Here is a 22,555-nt window from a genome sequence, read left to right as displayed (position 1 = left end):
CCAGAACTTGACCCCAGGCCCTGCAGCCTCCCTCCTTCTCTCCTCCACCCCAGCCCAGCAGCTCAGGGCTCCAGCCATCCCTCCACGGGCCACATGGGCTTGCCTCACTGGCTCCGGCCCTTGGGTCCCTGTCTGCCTTGTTTGTCCCCAGGGTCAGATGTGAACCATGAGGCTGGTTCCTCATCTCCATCTCTCCCTTCATCCCACCTAGATCCTCCCTTCCGTGTCTGGCTCACCATCCCTCTCCATTGTTTTTTAGCCTTTCTAGGCCATAGCGATCCAGTCCCCAGGCTCTGCCAGGAGCCCCCAATATCCCATTCTCTTTTTCCTGGAGCTTCATCATGATCTTTGCCCCTAGAACTTACACCCTGGCACTTTCTGTGAGGTGTCAGAATGGGGAGGGGTCTCTGGGTAGGATTCTGAGGGACAGGACAACCTCTGAGGGTGGTCCCTTGCCCTTCATAAGTCCTGGCTCTTTCCAGCCCCCTGGCTCTATATTGACCCTCCAAACCATCTTCCCAGATGGAACCAGCTCAAGCCTATCTCTTGGAGATCAGATCTCTTGAGTTCACAGTTTGACTTCTTCACCTCTCCATCCCACAGCTGAGCCCTGGCTTCTCACTTGAAGTCCTTCTCACCTGTGGACTGGTAGACCAAGAACAAAGCACAGAGGCCAAAACAAATGAGGTGCCAGAATTTGGTTTATTGGCTCATCCAGTGCCAAAGGTCCATTGGGCACCCTCTTCCCATGGATCTGGAGCCCCCTGGCTCCTAATACCTTTTTCTTCTTCACACGCTCCTCCGAGCCCTGGCGGAAGGAAGCCACAGCAGACGCTGGGGCAAAGTGTGGGGCAAAGGCTGGGCTCTGACAGGGGTCTGCTTACAGGGGGCCTAGCCTGCTTGGCACAGGAAGAGGGCCTTAGGGGGAAGGAAGATGGGCCCCCAGGAGAGGAGGAAAGGAATCGGCTCAGCAGGGGCCTCACTGAGGGCCCAGAGCAGTGGAGCCTCGTCCTGGGGCAGGAACGGGAGGAGGCAAGAGAGGAGCGGATCAAGGGCAGAGCAGCGGGTGAGAGGCCCCTTGGAGCCCTACTCTCTCATGGGCTGGGGTCCTCTGAGGCTCAGAGAGTAGGCGGGAGGGCCGAGGGGGGAAAGGGCAGCTGGGTTGGGTGGGGGGAGGTTACTGCTGGAGGGAAAGTCCTTTACTCAAAAGCCCCCAGCTCTAGACCCAGAAAGATACACACTCACACACACATACACATTTTCTCTTTCACACACGCACACCACCTCTTTTCAGTGGGCACAGGTAGCTCACAGCCCTACCCAACACCCTCAGCTGCAGCTCTGGCCTGGCTCCTGGTCACTTAAACACACACTGAGCCCCTGTCCTCCATTCACACCTGCAGGCCCAGAGCCCAGGTTCTCCGAGGCCTCCCCACGCCTCCTTCTCTGCTGGGCCTTCAAGCTCCAGTCAGTCTGGGCTGTGGCTGGCGGCCGCCCCTGACTCAGAGAGAGCAGTGGGGCCACGTGTTAGGACAAGGGGATGGCCATGGTCTTCAGCAAGGCACTGGGTGGGCGGGGGCGGGGCTGGAGCGGGGAGGGTAGCATTTGGGCTCTGAGGGGCCCGCACCTCCTCGAGTGGCTCCATCCTCAGCTCCTGGGTCCAGCCTCTACCCTCGGCCCCCCACAGCAGGGCCTCCCTTCTCTTTCCCAAGCCCTTCCAGGGGAATGGCCACTGGGAGGCACCGGAAACAGCCATCTGAGAGGCCCCGGGGCCTGAGGCTGAGGGCTGCTGGCACAGTGTGGAGCCGGGATTCTGCAGCCTGCGGGGAGGGGGCTGGGGCCTCAAGCTGAGTCACCCCCTGCGGAGGTCTTCTTCTTGGGCCGGGTCTTCAGCATCTTGGAAGCCGGTGGCTGTGGAAGGAAGAGAGGGAGACGGAGGGCTCTGCCTGGAGCCACAAGCCCTTCCCACTTCCCCAAGCTCTGGCCCGGCTCTCACCTCGGCTTTGGGCACTTTTTTGATGGGTTTGACCCTCTTAGGGGCCTTGTCTCCCATGTCATCCTCAGAGATCTCTGTCCGGGGATCTGCCTGGTTGGTGCCTGACCTTACGCTGAGGGTGGGGTCATCTCCTGGTTTGGGGAGGAAAGGAGAGCAGGGGTCTGGTCTCTCTCGCACCCAGCCTCCTCACCCTTGCCCCCTGCCCGCCCTGGGCCCGGCCTCTACCCAGGTCTTCAATGGTGTCCAGGAGGCTGCCGGGGCTGGCTCTGAGGCGGCCGTCGGGCCCCTGCAGGGGCAGTGCGTCCTCGTCCCGGATCAGAGTCAAGTCCTGCATGCTGAAGCTTCGGAGCTTCTCTGATAGCACCCCCTGGCCCTGGGGTCACCACCACGCACCGGGAGGACCGGAGAAGAAGGGGCGGGGTGGAGAGAGAGGTCACCATGGGGCACCGGGCAGCCACTGGACTCAGTGCTCTCCCCATGGTGTCCTCACCCCATCCCACGGCAGCTCTAACAGGCGGGGGCCACGCGTTCCCTTTGGATGGGTGAGGAAACTGTGGTCTGCTGAGTGGAAGTCCTTTAGTGGGGGGATGTTAAAGGCAGGATGGGAACCCCAAGCTGCACAAGCCCCCAAACCTTCACCGACCCGAGGATGCGGTGGATGCAAAGGGGACTGGCTGGGGGACGAGATGAGCAAGCTGGGGCCTGGGAGCTGGGTCTGCCCCCAACTCACCTTGGCAGCAGCCGTGACTGCAGCATTGGCGGCCAGATTCAGACCCCTCTTGCCCACCCTCATCATGGTCTCATAGCTCTTGTCTCGGGCCTGTGTGATGTACTCGTCTATCTCCTGAGGGGTTGGAGGAAGAGGTGAGGGCTGGGTCCTACCCTGTTTTACCCTTGTTCACACCTGGCACTGCCTGCCCCAGGGAGCCAGGGCCCTCCCAGATCACCCACAGGGAGAGCCATGAATGCACGTGGCTGCAGGCACTGGGCTGCCTTGACCCGAGATAGGTGGGAAGCGAGCATCCCTTGTTCCAACAGACCTTCTCTTTGTTGGACAGGGTTGGGTGCACGAACTTGCGGTAGAGCACGCTGGAGCCTTTGGTATAAGGGGACAGCAGCCATATCACAAAGGCGATTTTGAGCTCAAAGTAGAAGGGGAACCTGTGGGTGGGAGACAGGTAAGGGCAGAGCCTGGGGCAGGAAGTCAGGAGGCGTATGGACCCGCTGCAGGACCCTGGCTGGCCCCCCACTCCTTAGTGCCCTAAGGTCCCCATGTGGCTTAGGAGACTGGTCAAGGGGAGGCTCAGCTGAGACTCCCAGTAGCAAGGTGAAAAGTGACCCCAGCAGGAATTCCCAGCAGCAGTGGCTCTATCACCCTCTTCTCTCGGACAGAAGAGCACTCACTCCTCTATCCTGGGGTCAACACCAAGGCGAGCTCCCTAACCTTCCAGGTGCATTCTTGGGTCCTCACTCCCTTCCTGCCTGCTCTTCCTCCCATGAAGAAGTCGGGCTTCTCCAGCTGTGCTCTGGATCTATCCCTAGCTGCTGTGACATGGCCCCTGCTTTTTAAGGACTGTTCTCTATACTCATGGCTCCTTCTCAGGCCACACACTCCTTTAGGTCTCCTCTATCCTCACAAATCTCTCATCAAAGCTCCCTCCTTTGCTTGCATCAAGAGGCACCTGCGCTCACCTGTTCTCAATTTTTAACCCATTACTCTTTCCTAATTTGACCCCATTCAACTTTCTCTGCTCAAACTCTTTTTTCTCAAAGGTCCTTGAAATCTACAAACGCCAGGATCTTTTGTCCTCTACCTCTCAGTAAAACTCTTTTGACTTCCAGTGTACTGTGCTATGTTTGTCCTCTCTTCCAAGAGGCATTTGCTCATTTAGTAAACATTTTTGAGCGCCTGCTGTGAATATACAGATGGTTAGACCATTCCGTGTCCTCAAGAGTGCATATATATAGTCTAGTAGTGCCTAGAAAAAGCCTTTGAAATAAAAGCTTTGAAATACAATCCAATGTTCACGAGATTGACTCATATGCCTGTTTTACAAATAGGGAAACTGAGGCCTAGAAAACTGTGACCTGCCCAAAGTCACTGTAAGTCTGGCAGAAGCAGGTTTCCTGAATTCTATTGTGCTGCTTTGGCTGCCAAAAGAAGGGTGAGAGTTATGTCTGTTCTTATTCTGCTCAATCAAGCAAGGACTGGATGGGGGCTGAGAGGAGGGGACACCCAGGACCCCATGGGACTACTGGGGAGATGCTACCCTAGGTGGACTGGCTATGTAGAAGAAGTCAGAAGCCCTGGCCCCTGAGGTGCAGGGAGGCGGGGGTTGCTGGACCTCACCAGGAGAGCACGATATCTGTGAGTGTCTCGGCAGTGGTGAAGAAGGCAAAGACGATCCAGTACATCATCCACTTCACCTAAAGGTACAGAGGGCGGTGTTAGCTGGGGCCTTGGGGAAACACCCTGGACCCCACCTCTACTTGCCAACCATGCTGGAGGCACTGTTGTGGGGGGGGGGGCACAGAGGGCCCCAACTTTGTCTGTGTATCACACCAGGGCTGGGGAAAGGGAATACACAGGAGCCTCCCCTGAACCAGGTCTCATTAGTGCTGACAGCATTAGTATAAAGTCATCCCCGTCTGTCATGTGACCCACTGTCCTCCCTGATCTCTGCCACGTAAGTTGGGTGGGAGATGAAGGGTCACACACTCACATATTCCTTCACGTTTTTTGTCTTCACGGCCTTGTAGGAAGAGTAGGCTGGGTACAGGGTGCCAAAGATGAGCCTAGGGAGGCAGGCACGGTTACTGGGCCTCTCGGTCAAAAGCAATGGCCTCTCCCTCCCATCTCTGCATCAGTCCCTGGGTAGGTAAGGGGAGAATGGACAGAACTCCAGGGTACCACATCAGCTGACTGATGATCTCAGGTCAGGGAGTAAGGTCAAAGCAGGCAAGCCTGAGGTGATACACAAGCATGGAAGCCCTAGCCAGCTAGGGTGATGCCCTGGAACCCTTTATTGTTCAATTCTTCTCCAGCCCCTGACAGAAAGACCTAGAGGCCAGAGGGTCTGATGTGGCTTATCTGGCCCTGAACCTCATTTGTGCATAACCATATCATGGGGTGGGGGTCAGGTCACTGCCTCAGAGGCGTCATCCTTCTCCAGACATCACGCACTTTCTTACCCATTAGCCCTTACCCGCTACCTCCCCGTCGTAGGGCCAGTACCACCACCCAACAGGGTACCTGGCAGTCAGAAGTACTACTGTAGCCCTGGGGACCTGAGGAGCAGAGGGCACAGGGGCAGGAGGCCCTCGGGGGCAAAGTGGTTTATTTCCCAATGTAAACACTTCTGGGACTAGGCTCCGGAAAGTGCTCTGGGCTAGAGATCCCGGCTATAGTGGAGTCTGTGCTGTTCCCATCAGAGACCACATAGAGGACACAGGTGAGGCAAGGAGAGGACTGATGTCACTCGGGGAGCTCATTCACACAAGAGGAGCAGCCACTCTGAAGGCCACATGGAGGTCTGAGGCCCCTGGGTTCCCTCAGGTGGGAAGGGGAGACTCTGGTGGGTCTAGAGGAAGCCAGAACACAAGAACATGATAGCAGGGAGGGGATCCTGGGGTGTCAGTGCCCCAAAGGTGGAGGTTGAGGGGCAGGGTCCTGAGCTGGGGCAGGTTAACTGAAGCCATGCAGAGTCCTTGCCAGGCCCAGCCTCTTGACAATGTGTGGATGGATACCGCCTGTTCCCCATGGACTTGCCTCACTGAGGCAGGATACTTCAGAGATGGAGTCGGGGGTGGAATCCTCAAGGACAAAGTCCACAGTTGTGGGAGAGGGTACCCTCCTGGAGCCAGGGGGAGCTGGGAGGGACAGAGCCGGCAGCCTGGGATGAAGGCCACCTAACACCCTTCCCTCCACGGCTCTCACAATCCCAGGCTGAACACACATATCCTCTCCCAGTTACCTCCCACACTTTGTCGTCCCAGCATCTCTGCTTCCCGTCCTCCTGGGGGGCCGTCAGAGCATGTGCCCTCACCCCCAGTCTCCTGACAGACAGTGGAAGAGGGAGGAGAAATGGGGCCCTTCGGGGAGGCCAAGGCTGCCATGGCCCTAAGCTATGGAATGAGGACGCGCTGCCTTGTTCCCCTGGCTCTCCCGATGGGAGACGAGAGCCCAGGTTTGAGGGGCTCCTCCGGCCAGATCTGCTATGTGGGGGAGGGGACAAGCCGCCTCCCCTCATAAATCAAGCCATGCTGCCTAGCCCCCCCACCCCCGGAGGATGAGGGAGGGCGCAGAAACAGGGAAATTAAAAATAAAAGGGGTGGGAAGCCAGGCCTGCCTTGCTCCTCGAACATTCACTCCCTTCTCCTCCGGATCCCTCATCTCCACGTCTCTGGGGACCCCAAATAGGGATGATGTGCCTTTAGGTGATTCTGCTGTATGAAGCCACGGAGTGGTCCATCCCAGGCTTCCATACCCCTCACCCGCCACCCCTAACCCCCATCCCCCTCCCAACCGGCCGCGCCCCGCCGCCGCACTCACACCACCAGGCGAGAGATGATCCAGGACACCATGGCGGGGCCGGGCGGGGCGCGGGGCGGGAAGCCGGCCCGGGCTGAGGATGTAGCTGCTGGAAGCCGAGCGGCGGCGGCAGCAGGAGCCGCAGTAGCAGCAGCACCCGCAGCAGCAGCCGCCGCGGGGGCCGCGGAGCGCCGAGCCGCCGCCGTTAAAGGGGAGGTCCCTGCCGCAGCGGCGGGCCGTGGGCGGCGGCGGCTCTTAAAGGGGAGGCCGCGGCGGCGGCGGCGGTGGCGCGCCCCCCTGCACCTGCTGTCGCTGGGCATGCGCCTTTGACCTGCCTTCCTCCAAAGGGTTGTTCACCTTTTTTGGGTTCCAAACCCAGGATTGAGGTCCTCAGAGGCCTTCATGGTTCCATCCGGACATCCTAGCCCTCCTCCTGCGCTGATCACAACAGGCTGAAAGACTTAAATATCCTAAGAGGAATAATGACTATGACTTACTGAGTGCTTATTGTGTGCCGGGCCCTGTGCTAAGAGCTTCACATGTGTTATTTCAGTGACCATCCCATAAGATAGACGTTATAATTATCATTTTGAAGATAAGAAAATGGGAAGCTTCAGGGAGGTTCAATAATTTGCCTCGGGTCACAGAACCACTAAGTCATGCTGCTAAGAAAGGAACTCAGGAAGCCTACTGAATCGGCTACTTCTTCCAACTGCTATCAAACCCTTCTCCCCTATCACTGACTGTCAAGACACCCACCCAGGAAGTCCTGAGGTCAAAGGCATAGAGGCATATGTCCAGCCCGCCATCACCAATCACTCCAATTGTAAAAGGACCTAACCCCATTCCCAATCTGATCTGCTTTCTCAGGTGGTCAGTTTCTAAGTTTTGTAGGGGAACAGGGCCCTGTGCTCTCAAGGATACCCTGGGGCAGGGGAATCTCCCTCTTTGTAAAGAGAGGCTGGTAGAGAGGCCTGAGGTCCAGGGAGGCGATGAATAAGGGGCTCCAGTTCCATCCCCATCAGCAAGCACTGGTGGCAATGGATGCCCTAATTCTGAAGACATTTATATCCAGAATGTAGGCTAGCCTGCCTCCTGATTTTCACCAAAGCAACAAAGCTCCAGCAACCTCTGCAACCTCCCTTCCCCCACTGCTTTCCTTTCCCGTCCCATTTCAAAGCTTCTGCATTCTTTATGTCGAGGTATAATCCTCTGATGATCACAGCACCAGCCCGTGCCCATCGAGGCTTAAAGGACATGCTCAGAACTCTGTATTTCAGTTATGGTGCTATTCAAACTCAGTATCCTTGAACTACACACAATGGTCTATTTCCACCCTGATAATTGTATTTCCAGGCTCAAACACTTTGGAAGATGTTTTTCCAACAGGATCCAAGGAAGCAGCCTCTGATGACCCCTCTTGCTATTCTTTACAACTTCCTCTTCAAAAGGCCTTTTCTCATTGGAACACAGTCTGTCCTCACCCTTCAAGCCACTTCAATTTCCTATGTGGGCAGCCAGGCCTCTTGTTTTGAGCAACTTTGTCACTGATTGCCCAAAACCTTGCTCAGGCCACTCTCCATGGCCCTTTTCACCCAGGCTGCTTCTGGAAGGTAGGAACCCACCTTTCCCATAGGGCAGAAACTATGGAAAGCCCATGTTTGCTCCTACACTCTAGCTCATGTAGCACATTCCCCTTTGTCCCTAAGCCCTCAAACCACAATGGCCTGGCACATCCCACTCCCAGCTGGGCACAAATTCAGGAAGCAAAGAGTAATAATTGGATGCAACAATGTAATGATGATATGAAAATGAACTATCCTCCAACTCCAACCCCACCCTCAACCTGGCCCTGCTTTTTAGAACAACTGGCACAGGAAGAAGTTAGTCCACTATGAACAGATTTGTTAGATTTTTAATAAGAACATGGAAATCCCAATCAGCCCTTCAACAAAATTAAAATACAGAAAGTGAAATTAAAAGTATTCTACAGTAAATGACTTTTATTTAAAAAAAAAGTAACTGTGAACATATAAACAAGCCTGCAGGGCACTACAGTACAGCTGGGAAGAAGGTAGATACATTTCCCAATGTATCTATGGGCCAATGAATTCCATCATTTTCAAATAAATTCTTAATAAAACTCCACTGAGCTGGAAAGTTTTGCTGAAAATATTTCTGGACAAAAAAACTCCCAAAACAAAAAGCCTCATGTAGGAAAGCAAACTTTCCTTTGAATTTGGAACTACAAGAGGAGTCCCAAGGGAACGCTGGTAATAGGTGGAAATGGTTCCTGGAGTCACCAGTGTGTGTATGCATGGAACACACCACAGCTCAGACACGACAAAGTTCTTTCTCAAGATGGCTGTTCCCTCAAGATAGGGCTGAGATGGGAGGGGGGGTGAAATTAAAAGAACCCTAAAAAGCCAATTCTTTTAAATTCTGCTTTGGCTGATTTTTGTGCTATAATGGGCAGTTGATTTCTAAAAATCTTATTTCTTCAAAGAGTTTTCTCGAAGGAAGACTAAATGTAATGTGCCTTTCCTCATAATCCAGGAAAACAACTGTGGTATTTCAAAAGTTCTAAAAATATCTACTTTCATGAAATAGTAACTATTTCACTACAAACCTATTTTTCACTAAATACACACGTTTCCTAATCCTGGAGCCTCTTGGGAAAAGCAGTGGATTCTCCCTGGGTCCTTCAAGACTTCAGTGTTCATGGGAGAGATGGTGGGGAATGGCTTCACCTGGCTCCTGGGATGGGCTGTGTCAGAGGTCATGTGTAGAGACATCATCAGGCTTCCACCAGGCGTGTTTAAATAATTAGCCCCCACATGTACCAGGTATGTGATTTCCCCCTACCTCCAAACACATTCCCACTTAACTAGGCACAAGAGAAAAAAAAAAAAGCAAGGTGTGCCCACATTCCTGGTTTCCACAAATCTCAAATCATGAGAATGTGCAGGACAGCCCAGCGATGTTCAGGCAATTTGAAGTCCCAAAAGGCCACAGGATAGGGATGTGGCACCCTCGGCTTGGAGTCTGAAACTGTGTGTGTGAACAGTGCGACTTTCCTGTGTCAACCTTCAGTATTGAGGCAGCGTAGAAAAGAGTGGCTGGAGAGTTTGTAATACTGACCACACTGGCTCCAAGTGAAGGACCTCTGCTCCAGCAGAGAACCCTGTCGTTCCCTGTATGTGTTGTGAGTGAAAGACCTGCTTCACAGGGGAGTTTGAAATTTCTCCATGCCTACGATCTTGCCAGCTTGGATTCATGAGCCTTGAGGGTGCCAACAGCATCTTTCACTGCATGATAAATGATGTTCTTCACCTGGAGAGAGCAATCAGCACAGTTAGTTCATGGCAGCCACAGACTGTGTTCTGCAAATGAAAATATCCTGCAATGACTAAAAGCCTACTGATGAGTGAGGAAAGCCCTCAACCAGGATTGCACGCTCCCCTAACTGACTCCAAAAGATGATTTACAAATCACACAGAATATATAGTCTATATTCAAAAAAGAATGATTCATCATTTGAAAGGCTATATAATCACCATCCTCTATGTGTATGTATGTGCTGGGCACTACTGCTAAGCTCTTTATGTGGACTTTCATTTAATCCTTACCATAATCCTATGAAGTAGATTCTATTATTATCCCCATTTTATAGATGAGAACTGAGGTTCCATGGTTAAGAATCTTACATTAAGGTAATATAGCTAATAAGAATGCACTAAAAACAGTGGGCAGGTAGGATTTATTGGGTATTTTTCCCTTTCGTGCCTATATTTTCTAATTTGTCAAAAAGGAACACATATAATGTATAAAGTAAAAGTTATTAAAATAGAGTGAACAGGATAAAGACAGTTTTAAATCAACATGATGATTATTTCTGGGGAAATGGAATGGGAAAGGGTACATGGAGGCTTCAATAATATAGTTGTTGTATACAAATACATTGTATATATGGTATGAATATGATGCTTTATCTCTTAAGCTGAATGATGGCCATACAAGCCCCCTTTCTATTCTCTATTACACTTTTTTGTATTAATTCAACAAATATTTACTGAGTACCTACTATGTGTCAGACATGTCCTAGGGAAAAGCAGTGAACTAAAATAGTAAAACCCCTGCCTTCATGGAGCTTAAATAGCTTATGTTCTAGTAGGGATAGAAACAAAAAAAGATACATAGTATGTTAGATGGTGAAAACTACAGGAAAAAATAAAGCAATAACAGAGGACTGGGAGGTGATATGTGACAAGTAGAGACCTAACAGAGGGTAGTCTAAAATATATATGCCTGAATACTTGCATTATACCTATAATATAAGTGTCATCTATCAATCTACCAACAACCAAGAAAAATATCCAACCTCATGGGTCACTGACACACCTGAGTCACAGGCATGACGCAGGAAAATAGGCCATAAGTGAGAGGCTGGAAGAATGCCTGTTTGGGTGCTAAACCTCTGCCTGGGGAACCTTGCTTTCTTATTCTTTCTTTCTTTTTTTTTTAATGTTATTAAGCATCCAAGTATATTAACAATGAAATTCTACCCTTAAAGTTCCAATCCATTTCTGAACAGAGGAAAATCTGATTCTCCAGTTTAGATTTATGAGGGGGAAACAACTCTTAGGGACATGGATTAAGGTCCCTAGCAGGGCTTTTAAGGAATTGAGTTTGCACAGAAATTTGCTGGGAGAAGCAGTTTTGTGGAAACAGGTTTAGAACACATTGCCACAGTGCTTTTCTCACCTGATGGGGGAAGTCAGTCTAGTTTAGTCACCAACACTGAAACACTGTATCTTCCAGGGGCAGAGAAAGAGAAGACTGCCACATTGGAAGTGATTAGGTTAAAAGATGAATATTCTCTAAAAGCAAACCTGAAGAGGACTGATTATATACTTCCTGAGGGAGGAGGCCATACCCCAGACATGGGTCCTTTAATCAGCTCTCTACAGTTCTACTGCCCAGATAATATCCTCAGAAGGCAGTGTGCACCTCCTGTGTATGTAGCCTACAAGGAGATAAGACAGGGCTGGAGTGGAGGAGGAGTTCTTTACCTGCAGTTTATCCTCATGGTTTGTATGAGTGTTAGAGAGATGCCTGAATTCCTGCGTCAGGCGAAAACAGTGCTTTACATGTTCTGGAGATACAAAGTCTTCTGCTACTTTTATGCAACTGTATAGATTGTGCACCTGGGAGAGGAAAGGTACAGAGGCAAACATCAGGCACCGGAGTCAATAACATGTGCAAACTGTTCATCATTTAGTTCAAAAGGACACTTTAGAAATACTTCTGATATCCCACTTTTATAAAGACAACAAATGCAGAAAGACTGTAAGTACAAATTTATAAATGAAAATGTTAGTAGTTGTGCAAAAATAGGATCTGGAAAAATATATACCAAACTGTTAACAGTAGGCTACTTTCTGGGGAAGGCAGAATAAGGGGATTGAAAAGGGGATTGAACTGAGACTCACTTTTTCTTTAAATGAGCATTTAAAATTACATGGAAGAAAATGAAAAGGCAAAAAATAAATTGCAGTTTAAGAGTAATTGGTCTAACCCACACTTTTATATCTACTGCCAGATTAGCAACAAACTCAGAAATAAGGAAACTATGGGAACTGTGGAGCCCCACCCACAAGCTGGGACATACCTGGTGTGGGGCTCCAGCAGGTATGAAGACAGCATCTCCCAGGAACTGAACAATGGCCCAGCCTTGCACACCATATTCCTCATAGAGCCGCTTACGTAGGGTCTGGTCCAAGTACCAACTTTGGTCATGAATTGGATCATGATCAGGGGGATTCTCTTGGCCTTGCTCTTCTCCAACCTGATCATGAAACCACGATCAAAACCCAAAGATGGAAAAATCAATAAACACATAAAGATTATTAACAGGATAAATCCAGCTGGCTGCAGTAATGGCTACTTTATTTAATATCCTCTAAGTGAGGATTCAGCCCTATGGGGCCTTGTAACAAAGGACACAGGTCTTTAATGCCAAGGGACTCCACATGAGAAACCCCAGTTAGACTGTCTTAGCATCCCCAGACCTTTAATCTGTGAGCTGGGAGCCCACGCAGGGACATACCTTTCGAAGCAGCTCCCGGATCTTCTCTGCATCCTTGGCTGCATAGATATGCCACAAAGCACCGGGTTTCTCCTTTCCATCATGAATCCTTTGCTTTGTCACCTCATCAGCATCTCCCTCGTCAATTGTCTTGAGAACCTCTGAAAAAAGCAAAATGACATTTCAATGTAAGCAGCCATTTCAGTACCTCTGAGTGAAGCAAAATGTCCAATTCAAACAAGTTTAGTCTTAATCTCTACTATTCTTTATCTGGAACAACAGACTGGTTTAAAACTGGGAAAGGAGTACGTCAAGGCTGTACGTTGTCACCCTGCTTGTTTAACTTATATGCAGAGTACATCATGTGAAATGCCAGGCTGGATGAATCACAAGCTAGAATCACGATTGCCAGGAGAAATATAAACAACCTCAGATATATGCAGATGATACCACTCTAATAGCAGAAAGTAAAGAGGAACTGAAGAGCCTCTTGATGATGGTGAAAGAGGAGAAAGAGCTGGCTTGAAACTTAACATTCAAAAAACTAAGATCATGGCATCTTATCCCTCACTTCACTTCAGTTCAGTTGCTCAGTCGTGTCCCACTCTTTGCGACCCCATGGACTGCAGCACGCCAGGCTTCCCTGTCCATCACCAACTCCTGGAGTTTACTCATTGAGTCGGTGATGCCATCCAACCATCTTATCCTCTGTCGTCCCCTTCTCCCGCCCTCAATCTTTCCCAGCATCAGGGTCTTTTCAAATGAGTCAGTTCTTCACATCAAGTGGCCAAAGTATCGGAATTTCAGCTTCAGCATCAGTCCCTCCAATGAATATTCAGGACTGATTTCCTTTAGGAAGGACTGGTTGGATCTCCTTGCAGTCCAAGGGACTCTCAAGAGTCTTCTCCAACACCACAGTTCAAAAGCATCAATTCTTCGGTGCTCAGTTTTCTTTATAGTCCAACTCTCACATCCATACATGATCACTGGAAAAACCATAGTTTTGACTAGACGGACCTTTGTTGGCAAAGTAATCTCTCTGCTTTTTAATATGCTGTTTAGGTTGGTCATAGCTTTTCTTCCAAGGAACAAGCGTCTTTTAATTTCATGGCTGCAGTCACCATCTGCAGTGATTCCGAAGCCCAAAGAAATAAAGTCTCTATTTTCACTGTTTCCCCATCTATTTGCCATGAAGTGATAGGACTGGATGTCATGATCTTAGTTTTCTGAATGTTGAGTTTTAAGCCAACTTTTTCACTCTTTCACTTTCATCAAGAGGCTCCTTAGTTCTTTTTCGCTTTCTGCCATTAGGGTGGTGTCACCTGCATATCTGAGGTTATTGACATTTCTCCTGGCAATCTTGATTCTAGCTTGTGCTTCGTCCAGTCCAGCATTTCTCATGACGTACTCTGCATATAAGTTAAATAAGCAGGGTGACAATATATAGCCTTGATGTACTCCTTTCCCAGTTTGGAACCAGTCTGTTGTTCCATGTCCAGTTCTAACTGTTGCTTCTTGATTTGCATATAGATTTCTCAGGAGGCAGGTAAGGTGGTCTCATATTCCCATCTCTTTCAAAATTTTCCACAGTTTGCTGTGATCCACACAGTCAAAGGCTTTATCATAGTCAATAAAGCAGAAGTAGATGAATTTCTGGAACTCTCTTGCTTTTTCAATGATCCAATGGATGTTGGCAATTTGATTTCTGGTTCGTTTGCCTTTTCTAAATCCAGTTTGAACATCTAGAAGTTCACAGTTCACGTACTGTTGAAGCCTGGCTTGGAGAATCTTGAGCATTACTTTGCTAGCGTGTGAGATGAGTGCAACTGTGTGGTAGTTTGAACATTCTTTGGCATTGCCTTTCTTTGAGAGTGGACTGAAAACTGACCTTTTCCAGTCCTGTGACCACTGTTGAGTTTTCCAAATTTGCTGGCATATTGAGTGCAGCACTTTCATATCAACTTTTAGGATGTGAAATAGCTCAACTGGAATTCCATCACGTCCACTAGCTTTGTTCATAGTGATGCTTCCTAAGGCCCACTTGACTTCGCATTCCAGGATGTCTGGCTCTAGGTGAGTGATCACACCATCGTGATTATCTGGGCCATGAAGATCTTTTTTGTACAGAAGAATTTTCTGTGTATTCTTGCCACCTCTTCTTAATACCTTCTGCTTCTGTTAGGTCCATACCATTTCTGTCCTTTATCGAGCCCATGTTTGCATGAAATGTTCCCTTGGTATCTCTAATTTTCTTGAAGAGATTTCTAGTCTTTCCCATTCTATTGTTTTCCTCTATTTCTTTGCATTGATCACTGAGGAAGGCTTTCTCTCTCCTTGCTCTTCTTTGGAACTCTGCATTCAAATGGGTATATCTTTCTTTTTTCTCCTTTCCTTTTTGCTTCTCTTGTTTTCTCAGCTTTTTGTAAGGCCTCCTCAGACAACCATTTTGCCTTTTTTCATTTCTTTTTCTTGGGGATGGTCTTGATCATTGCCTCCTGTACAATGTCACGAACCTCTGTCCATAGTTCTTCGGGCACTCTGTCCATCAGATATATCCCTTGAATCTATTCAGTATCATAGTAATCCAAGTGTATGCCCTGACCAGTAATGCTGAAGAAGTACAAGTTGAATGGTTCTGGTCCCTCACTTCATGGCAAATAGATGGGGGGAAATGTGGAAATAGTGACAGATTTTATTTTCTTGGGCTCCAAAATCACTGCGGATGGTGATTGCTGCCATGAAATTAAAAGACGCTTGCTCCTTGGAAGAAAAGCTATTGACAAACCTAGACAGAGTATTAAAAAGCAGAGACATCACTTTGCTGACAAAGGTCCATAGAGTCAAAGCTATGGTTTTTTCAGTAGTCATGTATGGATGTAAGAGTTAGACCATAAAGAAGGCTGAGCACTGAAGAACTGATGCTTTCAAATTGTGGTGGTGGAGAAGATTTCTGAAAGTCTCTTGGACAGCACAGAGATCAAACCAGTCAGTCCTAAAGGAAATCAACCCTGAATACTCAATGGAAGGAGAGATGCTGAAGCTAAAGCTTCAATACTTTGGCCACCTGATGGGAAGAGCTGACTCACTGGAAAAGATCCTGATGCTGGGAAAAACTAAAGGCAAAAGGAGAAGGGGGCAGCAGAGGATGAGACAGTTAAGATAGCATCGCCGACTCAATAGACTTGAGTGTGAGCAAATTCCAGGAGATGGTGATGGACAGGAAAGCCTGATGTGCTGTAGTCTAGGGGGTCACAAAGAGTTAAACATGACTTAGCGACTGAACAACAACATTCTCTATCTCTTGGGAGTGATAAAAAGTAGACTCAAAGAATCAAAAGTCACATTGAAGTCTAAGCTTCCTACACATGGGAAGTGACCCTAATCTTCCATACTTTTGATAGAGACTCAGCATTTTTTGGAAGTACAGTTATTTTTAAAAACATATTTCCTGTTCAAACTGTGTAGCCATATCTTATGTTCAGATTGCACGTTATTTCCTATTGTATGTAGATGGACTGTATACTTTCTCAAGACCTCTTCAAACTCTAGGATTCTATGGATTTAAGGCCATGAAGAGTAAAGCTTCTCTGCCAAGGTAAGAGGCTTGGCTTCTAATCCTTATCTATTATAACCCTTTAAAGGACAACATAATGAAAAGATCTACAGGTGTGAAGCATCAAAAGCAAATGTGTGGCAGAAAATATTACCAAAGTAATGACATTGATTATCTTTGAACTTTGAGATTTTGAGTTATTTTCTTCTTTAAAATTTTGTTTTCTGAAACCTGCACAATTAACACATATTAATTTTACACCAAAATAGCAGACAGTGCAAATGCAGCAAAGTATCAGTTTTATTCTTCATTTCTGTGCAAATGACCTGGCTTTATCATCTGTTACCCCACAGCTGAACTGGCTACTGGACGAAGTAGGCCAATTTGCCCTTTTTTCTTTTTCCTCTTTGTGATGCTACACACTCAGTGTTAAGGGGCAGCATTCCCAGAGACAGAATAACTCTGGTTGATGACACACAAGTACCACTCTTCTTCGCTACAATCACCCCTTTGTGCGCCTACAATGTATCATGTTTGGTGGAGACTTAAGAAAAAGCAACTAGCCCTGACTGAGGAGAAAGACATCCCATTTTACTTCTGAGGCTAAACCTCACCCTCCTGAAGCAGTGAGTTCTAGAAATCTTACCTTCATCATGAGCACCCTCCCCAATGGGGATCCCAACATACACCATCACATTAACTGCATCAGACACATCTAAGTGAAGATTTGTTGTGCCAACTCTTCTGTCTTCTGCTGTTATCAAGCCTGAAGATAAAAGGAAGATACACAAGGTGAAGTGGCAATATTCTGTATTATTATAATTATTTTTTTCATTTTTGGCTGAGTGGCGTGGCATGCAGGATCTTTCTCTGACCAGGGATTGAACCCACGCCCTATGCAATAGAAGCATGGAATCTTAACCATTGGACTGTCATGGAAATTCCTTGGATGGAGTCTCTGAGAGGAATCTTTCTAAGGCTGTAATGTATGTTTTATGGACTGGGCTCATAGGGCTGCTATGTAAATCAATGATAAAAGCAAACATTCAAAACCATCCTGGATATTGTCAACTTCTTCAGCACCTGTCACTCTGCCCTCTATCATCTCTACACAAGACACTGATTACAGATCTCCCTCTTCAGGTAAAATGTAAACAAGAGTGTCCAAAAAGATCAGTTATGGCCTCTCCCTCATACCGTAGGCATTGTACATCTTGGGGCCCAGATCGGGCCTTACAAAATAACTGGGCAGCCTGGAGGCCAGATTGAGCCTGCCATCTCGCTTGGTATATTCTGGCAGAGGAAGGTTCTCCATCAGATCTTCAAACCTACAAAAAAGCATAAGAGATGACTTAGGTTGTTACAGGGGAAAAAAGGCAAAGAGGTGGAGCTTACTTTTCTGTGATTACTTTGTGATGGCTTCAGCAAAGCACAAGTCTCTCAAGATGACTTACTGTAGTTCACTAACCTTGTTGGCATCATGTCCCGAAAATCTTCCCCAGGAGGCCAGTCCTTGAGTTTGAGCACCATTGGCTGCCCATCTTCTGACCTTAATCGCTCTGGAAGACAGAAAGCACTCCTACAAACATCTGCTGGGTTGGCTATTTCCTGATTCTCCAGTGACTAAAAGGTTTAGAAGACTAGACTCTCTCTTTTTTTTAGTTTGCAAATCTCTATAATGGATTACGTGGGCTTTGTTTTCCTCACCCACAGAAAAACCATGGTGAGTTTTTCCATCTCAAAGTGAAAGTGCCCCACACAGCCCATGTGATCATGTGCTTAAGTCCAGGTAAGGTCTGGGAGACATGTGATTGCCATGAGAGCTACCTGGTTGCCACCATGATAGACTATTTCTCCCACTAAGAGGATGTATCAATAATTTGCTATTTTAGGGGTAGGGCTGGGCATATAGATGCTTACTTTCCAGTCTGCTTTTATAGAACCAGATATCAAAGCTACTTACTGCATATGATCTCGAAGCCATCCCAGAAATCCCGAACTTTCACATCAGAAATTATAGCACAGTTCCTGCAGTTCACCAAGTCCACATCCTGGTCTCCAAATTCCTGGCTAAAGGCTTCTGGCTTCCAGAGTTCAGACTTGAGCTTTTTATGTACCCCTGAAACCAGCACTGGCTGTGGAAACAAGAGTATCTTAATCACCGCCATGTAGGAAACACTTAATGCAGGGCTAAGGATAGAATAGGAGGGTTTCCTGAGGACAACCTCTTCTTCTCCATGATGACTTATTGATCCCTCCCAGTTTCAGAATCCATGGATTCAACATGTCAGCTACAGAAAATGAAAACACTTCTATTCTGTTACTATACTTGATTCTCACAGGGTGGGGGTGGGGGTGCATTCCAGAGAAATCACTTTTATTGCCCTGATATGTACCACTAATTTGAGGTGAGAGGATGAAAAGCCAACAAATGCAACTCAGAATACTCCCTCACATCTCATATGAAAAACTATCTAGACAATTCCATAAACTCCTCCTTCCTCACACCTGCTAATGTATAAAACTCAGGAAGTGTTATCACACTATCACACAGACTTGTGTGGTCTTGAAACATTTACCTAGAAAAGTACCACCCACTTCCACCCACTCTTGCCTCACCCCATATCTCACTTAAGGATTTTCCTCTAAAGGTGTCATTAATGCCATATCACCACCTCACAGGAATTTCAACTGCACTTTTAAGAACACAGAGCTACACAGCTGAGAAAGAAAAAAGATCCATAGTGTATTTTATGAATCTTCTGATTTTCAAAAATCAAAGAAAACTCAAAGTAGCAAGGCTGTCTACAACAAACTTACTGTATATCTAAATTTCCTTGGCAGAGTATCTCCCAGAGAGAACTGAAACTATCCTGCTAGCTTTGGTGGGTGGGCAGGTAGACAGCCAACCCTGGGATCTGCTTATTCTTGCTTACCTGGCCTTGCTTCCAACACTCCCGGAAGATCTTCCAATTGTTTTTGTTGCTGGGGTCATGAAGACACAAAAGTCTTCCATCACAGAGCCAGGAATGAGAGGTATGGGGGTCCAGCACATTTAACCCCATCACCATCTCCTTCACTTCCTTTTGGGTATCAGTCAAGTTACAGGCCCGCTTTGCAGCATCTGAGGTTTTCTTATTTTCTACCACTGAGGCAATGATGTGGTCAAGGAAGTTGGGTAGGCTGGCCTTGTTCTTCACTCCCTGCCAGACACAAATCCATCAGGTTAGTATGACTGAGGCACCATCAGTAGAGTATTAAAAAACAGTCTCACAGTTTTATTCACATGGAGTTCTAATCTACCTGATTCAATTTCATAAAAATTATTATGAAGTCTTTTGTGGTTGGAAGGGGAATCTATTAAGTCAATATCTTACATTTTCCTGGCCTTCATGTATTCTGTTTTTTATTTGTGAAAGAAAAATACAGAAAAATCCCCTCTATTGCAAGAGATTTGAGACCTAAGAAATATCTCTGGGGACTTCCCTGATGGTCCAGTGGTTAAGAGTCTGTGCTCCCAATGCAGGGAGCATAAGTTCAATCCCTGGTCAGGGAAGATCCCACATGCTGCATGGTACAGCCAAAAAAAAAAAACAAACAAAGAAATATCTTTGGCATTGAGGCCCATTTTAAGCATATGCACATAGACTTTACGGATCACAAAATGCTATAGCTGAGTGAAAAAGATCATTTACTTTGAGGGTTATACATTTTCTCTGGCCAGCAGGTTCAAGGGATATAATACTTCAATTAAGTAACTGAGGTGACTTTCCAACACAGTGACTTTTTACTGGGGAGTGTACCCACTAAATGTTTGTATCCAAGAGAACTGTATATTCTGAAAGTAGTCTCCCACTCCTCAGTTTGTCCCCTACCAAGAATCTCTCATTTGTTTTGGCTGGTGGGAAAGCTCAGGCCCAGAGATGAAAGTGACAAACCTAAGATCACAGACGTGAAGGAAGGGGAGGGCTTCTGTAAACTGTCTAACCCAATGTCTTAAGTATCACTAATCATTATCTCTATAAAGTATATGTAACCATATAACATCCTTGGAAAATTTAAAAAGGAAAAGGAGAACTGGGAGTCCAAGCCAAGTACAAATAAAACAGAGCTCAACGTAATTTTGGAGGGCATTTATCCAAAAGAGAAACAAATAACCCACACTGTACAGGGCTCGACTATCATCAAATTTCAGTCAGTCATAAAACAGAATGAGAAACATGTTTATGTACTTGTTTGAAATGATCTCTGAAATACATAAACTGAAAATAAAGACGCAATGTATAAAAATATCTGTGTAAAAAGAGGAGGAAAAAACTATATACTGAATGTATTTTAATATCACAGAAAGGACAATCATGAAACAGTGGTTGCCTACAAAGGGGAGGCAAGAGCGAGAAGAAGCCTTTTCACTGTATCTTTGAAATTTAAATTTTATATCTTTTGAATTTATTTGTTCAGTAAATGCTTGCTAAATACCTATGTATCGAACATTGTGGCACTATGGCTATCAGGTGAATAAAACAGACAAAAATGGGGAGTTTCTAGCAGTTTAGTGGTTAGGACTCTGTGCTTCCACTGCTGGGGACCCAGTTCAATCCCTGGTTGGAGAAATAAGATCCCAAAAGCCGCACAGCATGGAAAAAAAAAAAAAGACAAAAATGCCTTTAAGTGGTGAGACAGAAAATAAATAAAACACAGTAAGTCAGATGATTATAGGTGCAGAGGAAACAGATATGAGTGGAGGATGGGAGTGGAATGGACTTTAAAAAAGGGTAATCTAAAAAGAAGGCTTACTGAAGAGGTAACAATTCAGAAAGGAGGAGAGGGTGCTGATGAGGAAGCAGGCCATGTGGTGACATGGAAAAGACAGCTCTCAGTGGAGAAAAGGACACATATAAAGGTTCTGAAGAGAGCATGGCTAGCGATGTCCAAGGAAAAGCAAGAAGGTGGGTGTGGCCAGAGCAAGAGTGGACAATGAAGAGTGGTAGTTGAAGTCAGGGAAGTGAGGAGTAGATAGGGCTGGAACATTTTAGTCCACTGAAAGGACTCTGTTTTTATTATGAAATTGGAAGTCCTTGAAAGATTTTAAGCAGAGGTGATAAGATATGATTTATATCTTAAAAGGATCATATTAACTGCTCTGTTGAAACTGACTGTAGAGTGGAAAGGGAAGAAATGGAGATTACTGCAAGAATTCAGGCAACAGAGGATGTTATCTCAGATTAGAATGGGGAAGCAGGGGAGCTGATGAGAAATGGGTGTGCTACGAATACATTTTAGCAATCAAACTGAAAGGATATGCTAACAGATTAGACACAAAATGTGAGAGGGGAGTCCCAAATGACTCTAAGACTTTTGGCCAAGCAATTGGAAACCCACTGACCAAGAGAGGGAAAAAATAAAGGAAATGCAAGTTTACAGGCATTAGTCTTAGACGCTAAGACATGTTAGACCACATGGTCTTAGACGTGTTAAGTTGGAGGTATCTATTAGATATCCAAGAGGATACCACACAAATGTATTGCCTATGTTAAAAAAAAATTAGCTATCTGTTATCATCAAGAAAATAAAGTGATTCCTGCTGATGACTGAAAAATTCCAATGCCTCAGTTTCTAAGTGATTTCCTAACATGGCACAAAAGCTTTACTACCTAAAAGGATCTCAAACATTCCCCAAACTCAATATAAAGAAAGATCTTATCAGCTGGGACTGATAGTGTAGAGAACACAAGTCACTCTATACCCTTTAACCTAGTTAGCAGATCTTTTTCTGATGGTTCTTCCATGGAAAAGCAGCAAAGGCTAGAGTTTTAGGGAGGACACTTACTGCTGAGGATGTAGAGAAGACCGGGGGAAAGGGTATGCCTGTGTCCAAGGGGGTTTGAGGAAGCTTTCCGGGCCCGGAGTGGAGGAGGTCTCGAAGGCTAGAGCCTTCAGTTTTGTTGTTGGAGGCAGTGGGACCCAGTAACAGACTGTTAAAAAGCTTTGGAGTCAACGGAGAGACCTTTGCAGTGGAGTTGAACGAGTCCAGCCCAAAGGGTGAATGAGACTCTTTATTGAGCACCGACCTCAGGGACCCTGCTTCTGTAAGAACATAACCAGGAATAGCATTAGGCACAAGGAATACCCAGCAGGCAACTGCCTCCTAAAAATCAGCTAAGTGGAAAAGAAGAAAGACTCTCCCCTCCCCTGCCCCCCAAACTACATACAGCCTGTCTGGGCCAAGCCTGATGAGCTATGACTATGGCAAGTCTCATGGCCAAGGAGAAGCTCTCCTACTTCTTCCTTTCTTTTCCAGATCTGGATTTCAAACTTCCTTTTGTTCCCATTCATCTTTCGTCTCCCTCACTTTCTAAGTCAGTGTTTCTTCAAGTGAGTCTCCAG

At 46.8% G+C, this 22,555-nt stretch overlaps 2 protein-coding genes across 5 annotated transcripts in view; both read right to left on the bottom strand.

Moving 5' to 3' along the window:
* Positions 1–695: 695 nt before the first annotated feature.
* Positions 696–6,980, bottom strand: REEP2 (receptor accessory protein 2). 3 transcript variants are annotated; one of them, XM_061151401.1, is made up of 8 exons: positions 6,885–6,980; positions 4,720–4,792; positions 4,347–4,423; positions 3,037–3,157; positions 2,727–2,840; positions 2,222–2,369; positions 1,997–2,127; positions 696–1,911 (listed from the first exon to the last, which is right to left on the bottom strand). In XM_061151401.1, the coding sequence occupies exons 1-8, from the start codon at positions 6,929–6,931 to the stop codon at positions 1,843–1,845; spliced, it is 780 nt and encodes a 259-aa protein (XP_061007384.1). In that variant the 5' UTR covers positions 6,932–6,980; the 3' UTR covers positions 696–1,842. The 3 variants fall into 3 exon arrangements, with proteins under 3 accessions (XP_061007384.1, XP_061007385.1, XP_061007386.1); XM_061151402.1 differs by lacking the exon at positions 6,885–6,980 and adding an exon at positions 6,549–6,700; XM_061151403.1 differs by lacking the exon at positions 6,885–6,980 and adding an exon at positions 6,549–6,700 and having other exon boundaries at positions 2,222–2,363.
* Positions 6,981–8,498: 1,518 nt separating this feature from the next.
* The window catches only part of KDM3B (lysine demethylase 3B), a 56,286-nt gene continuing 42,229 nt past the window's right edge, over positions 8,499–22,555 (bottom strand). For both annotated transcript variants that reach the window (XM_061151399.1, XM_061151400.1), the window contains 10 exons: positions 21,999–22,255; positions 19,105–19,371; positions 18,132–18,303; positions 17,637–17,727; positions 17,366–17,496; positions 16,815–16,934; positions 12,637–12,776; positions 12,199–12,375; positions 11,600–11,734; positions 8,499–9,860 (listed from right to left, as the gene is read on the bottom strand). In XM_061151399.1, coding sequence (XP_061007382.1) covers positions 9,780–9,860; positions 11,600–11,734; positions 12,199–12,375; positions 12,637–12,776; positions 16,815–16,934; positions 17,366–17,496; positions 17,637–17,727; positions 18,132–18,303; positions 19,105–19,371; positions 21,999–22,255 — 1,571 coding nt within the window. In that variant the 3' untranslated portion in view covers positions 8,499–9,779. The remainder of the gene's footprint in view (positions 9,861–11,599; positions 11,735–12,198; positions 12,376–12,636; positions 12,777–16,814; positions 16,935–17,365; positions 17,497–17,636; positions 17,728–18,131; positions 18,304–19,104; positions 19,372–21,998; positions 22,256–22,555) is intronic.

This window comes from Dama dama, chromosome 9 (assembly GCF_033118175.1).
Source record: "Dama dama isolate Ldn47 chromosome 9, ASM3311817v1, whole genome shotgun sequence".
Lineage (NCBI taxonomy): Eukaryota > Metazoa > Chordata > Mammalia > Artiodactyla > Cervidae > Dama > Dama dama.
Note: the sequence above shows the minus strand (reverse complement) of the source record. Positions and strands in the feature narration are given on the sequence as shown.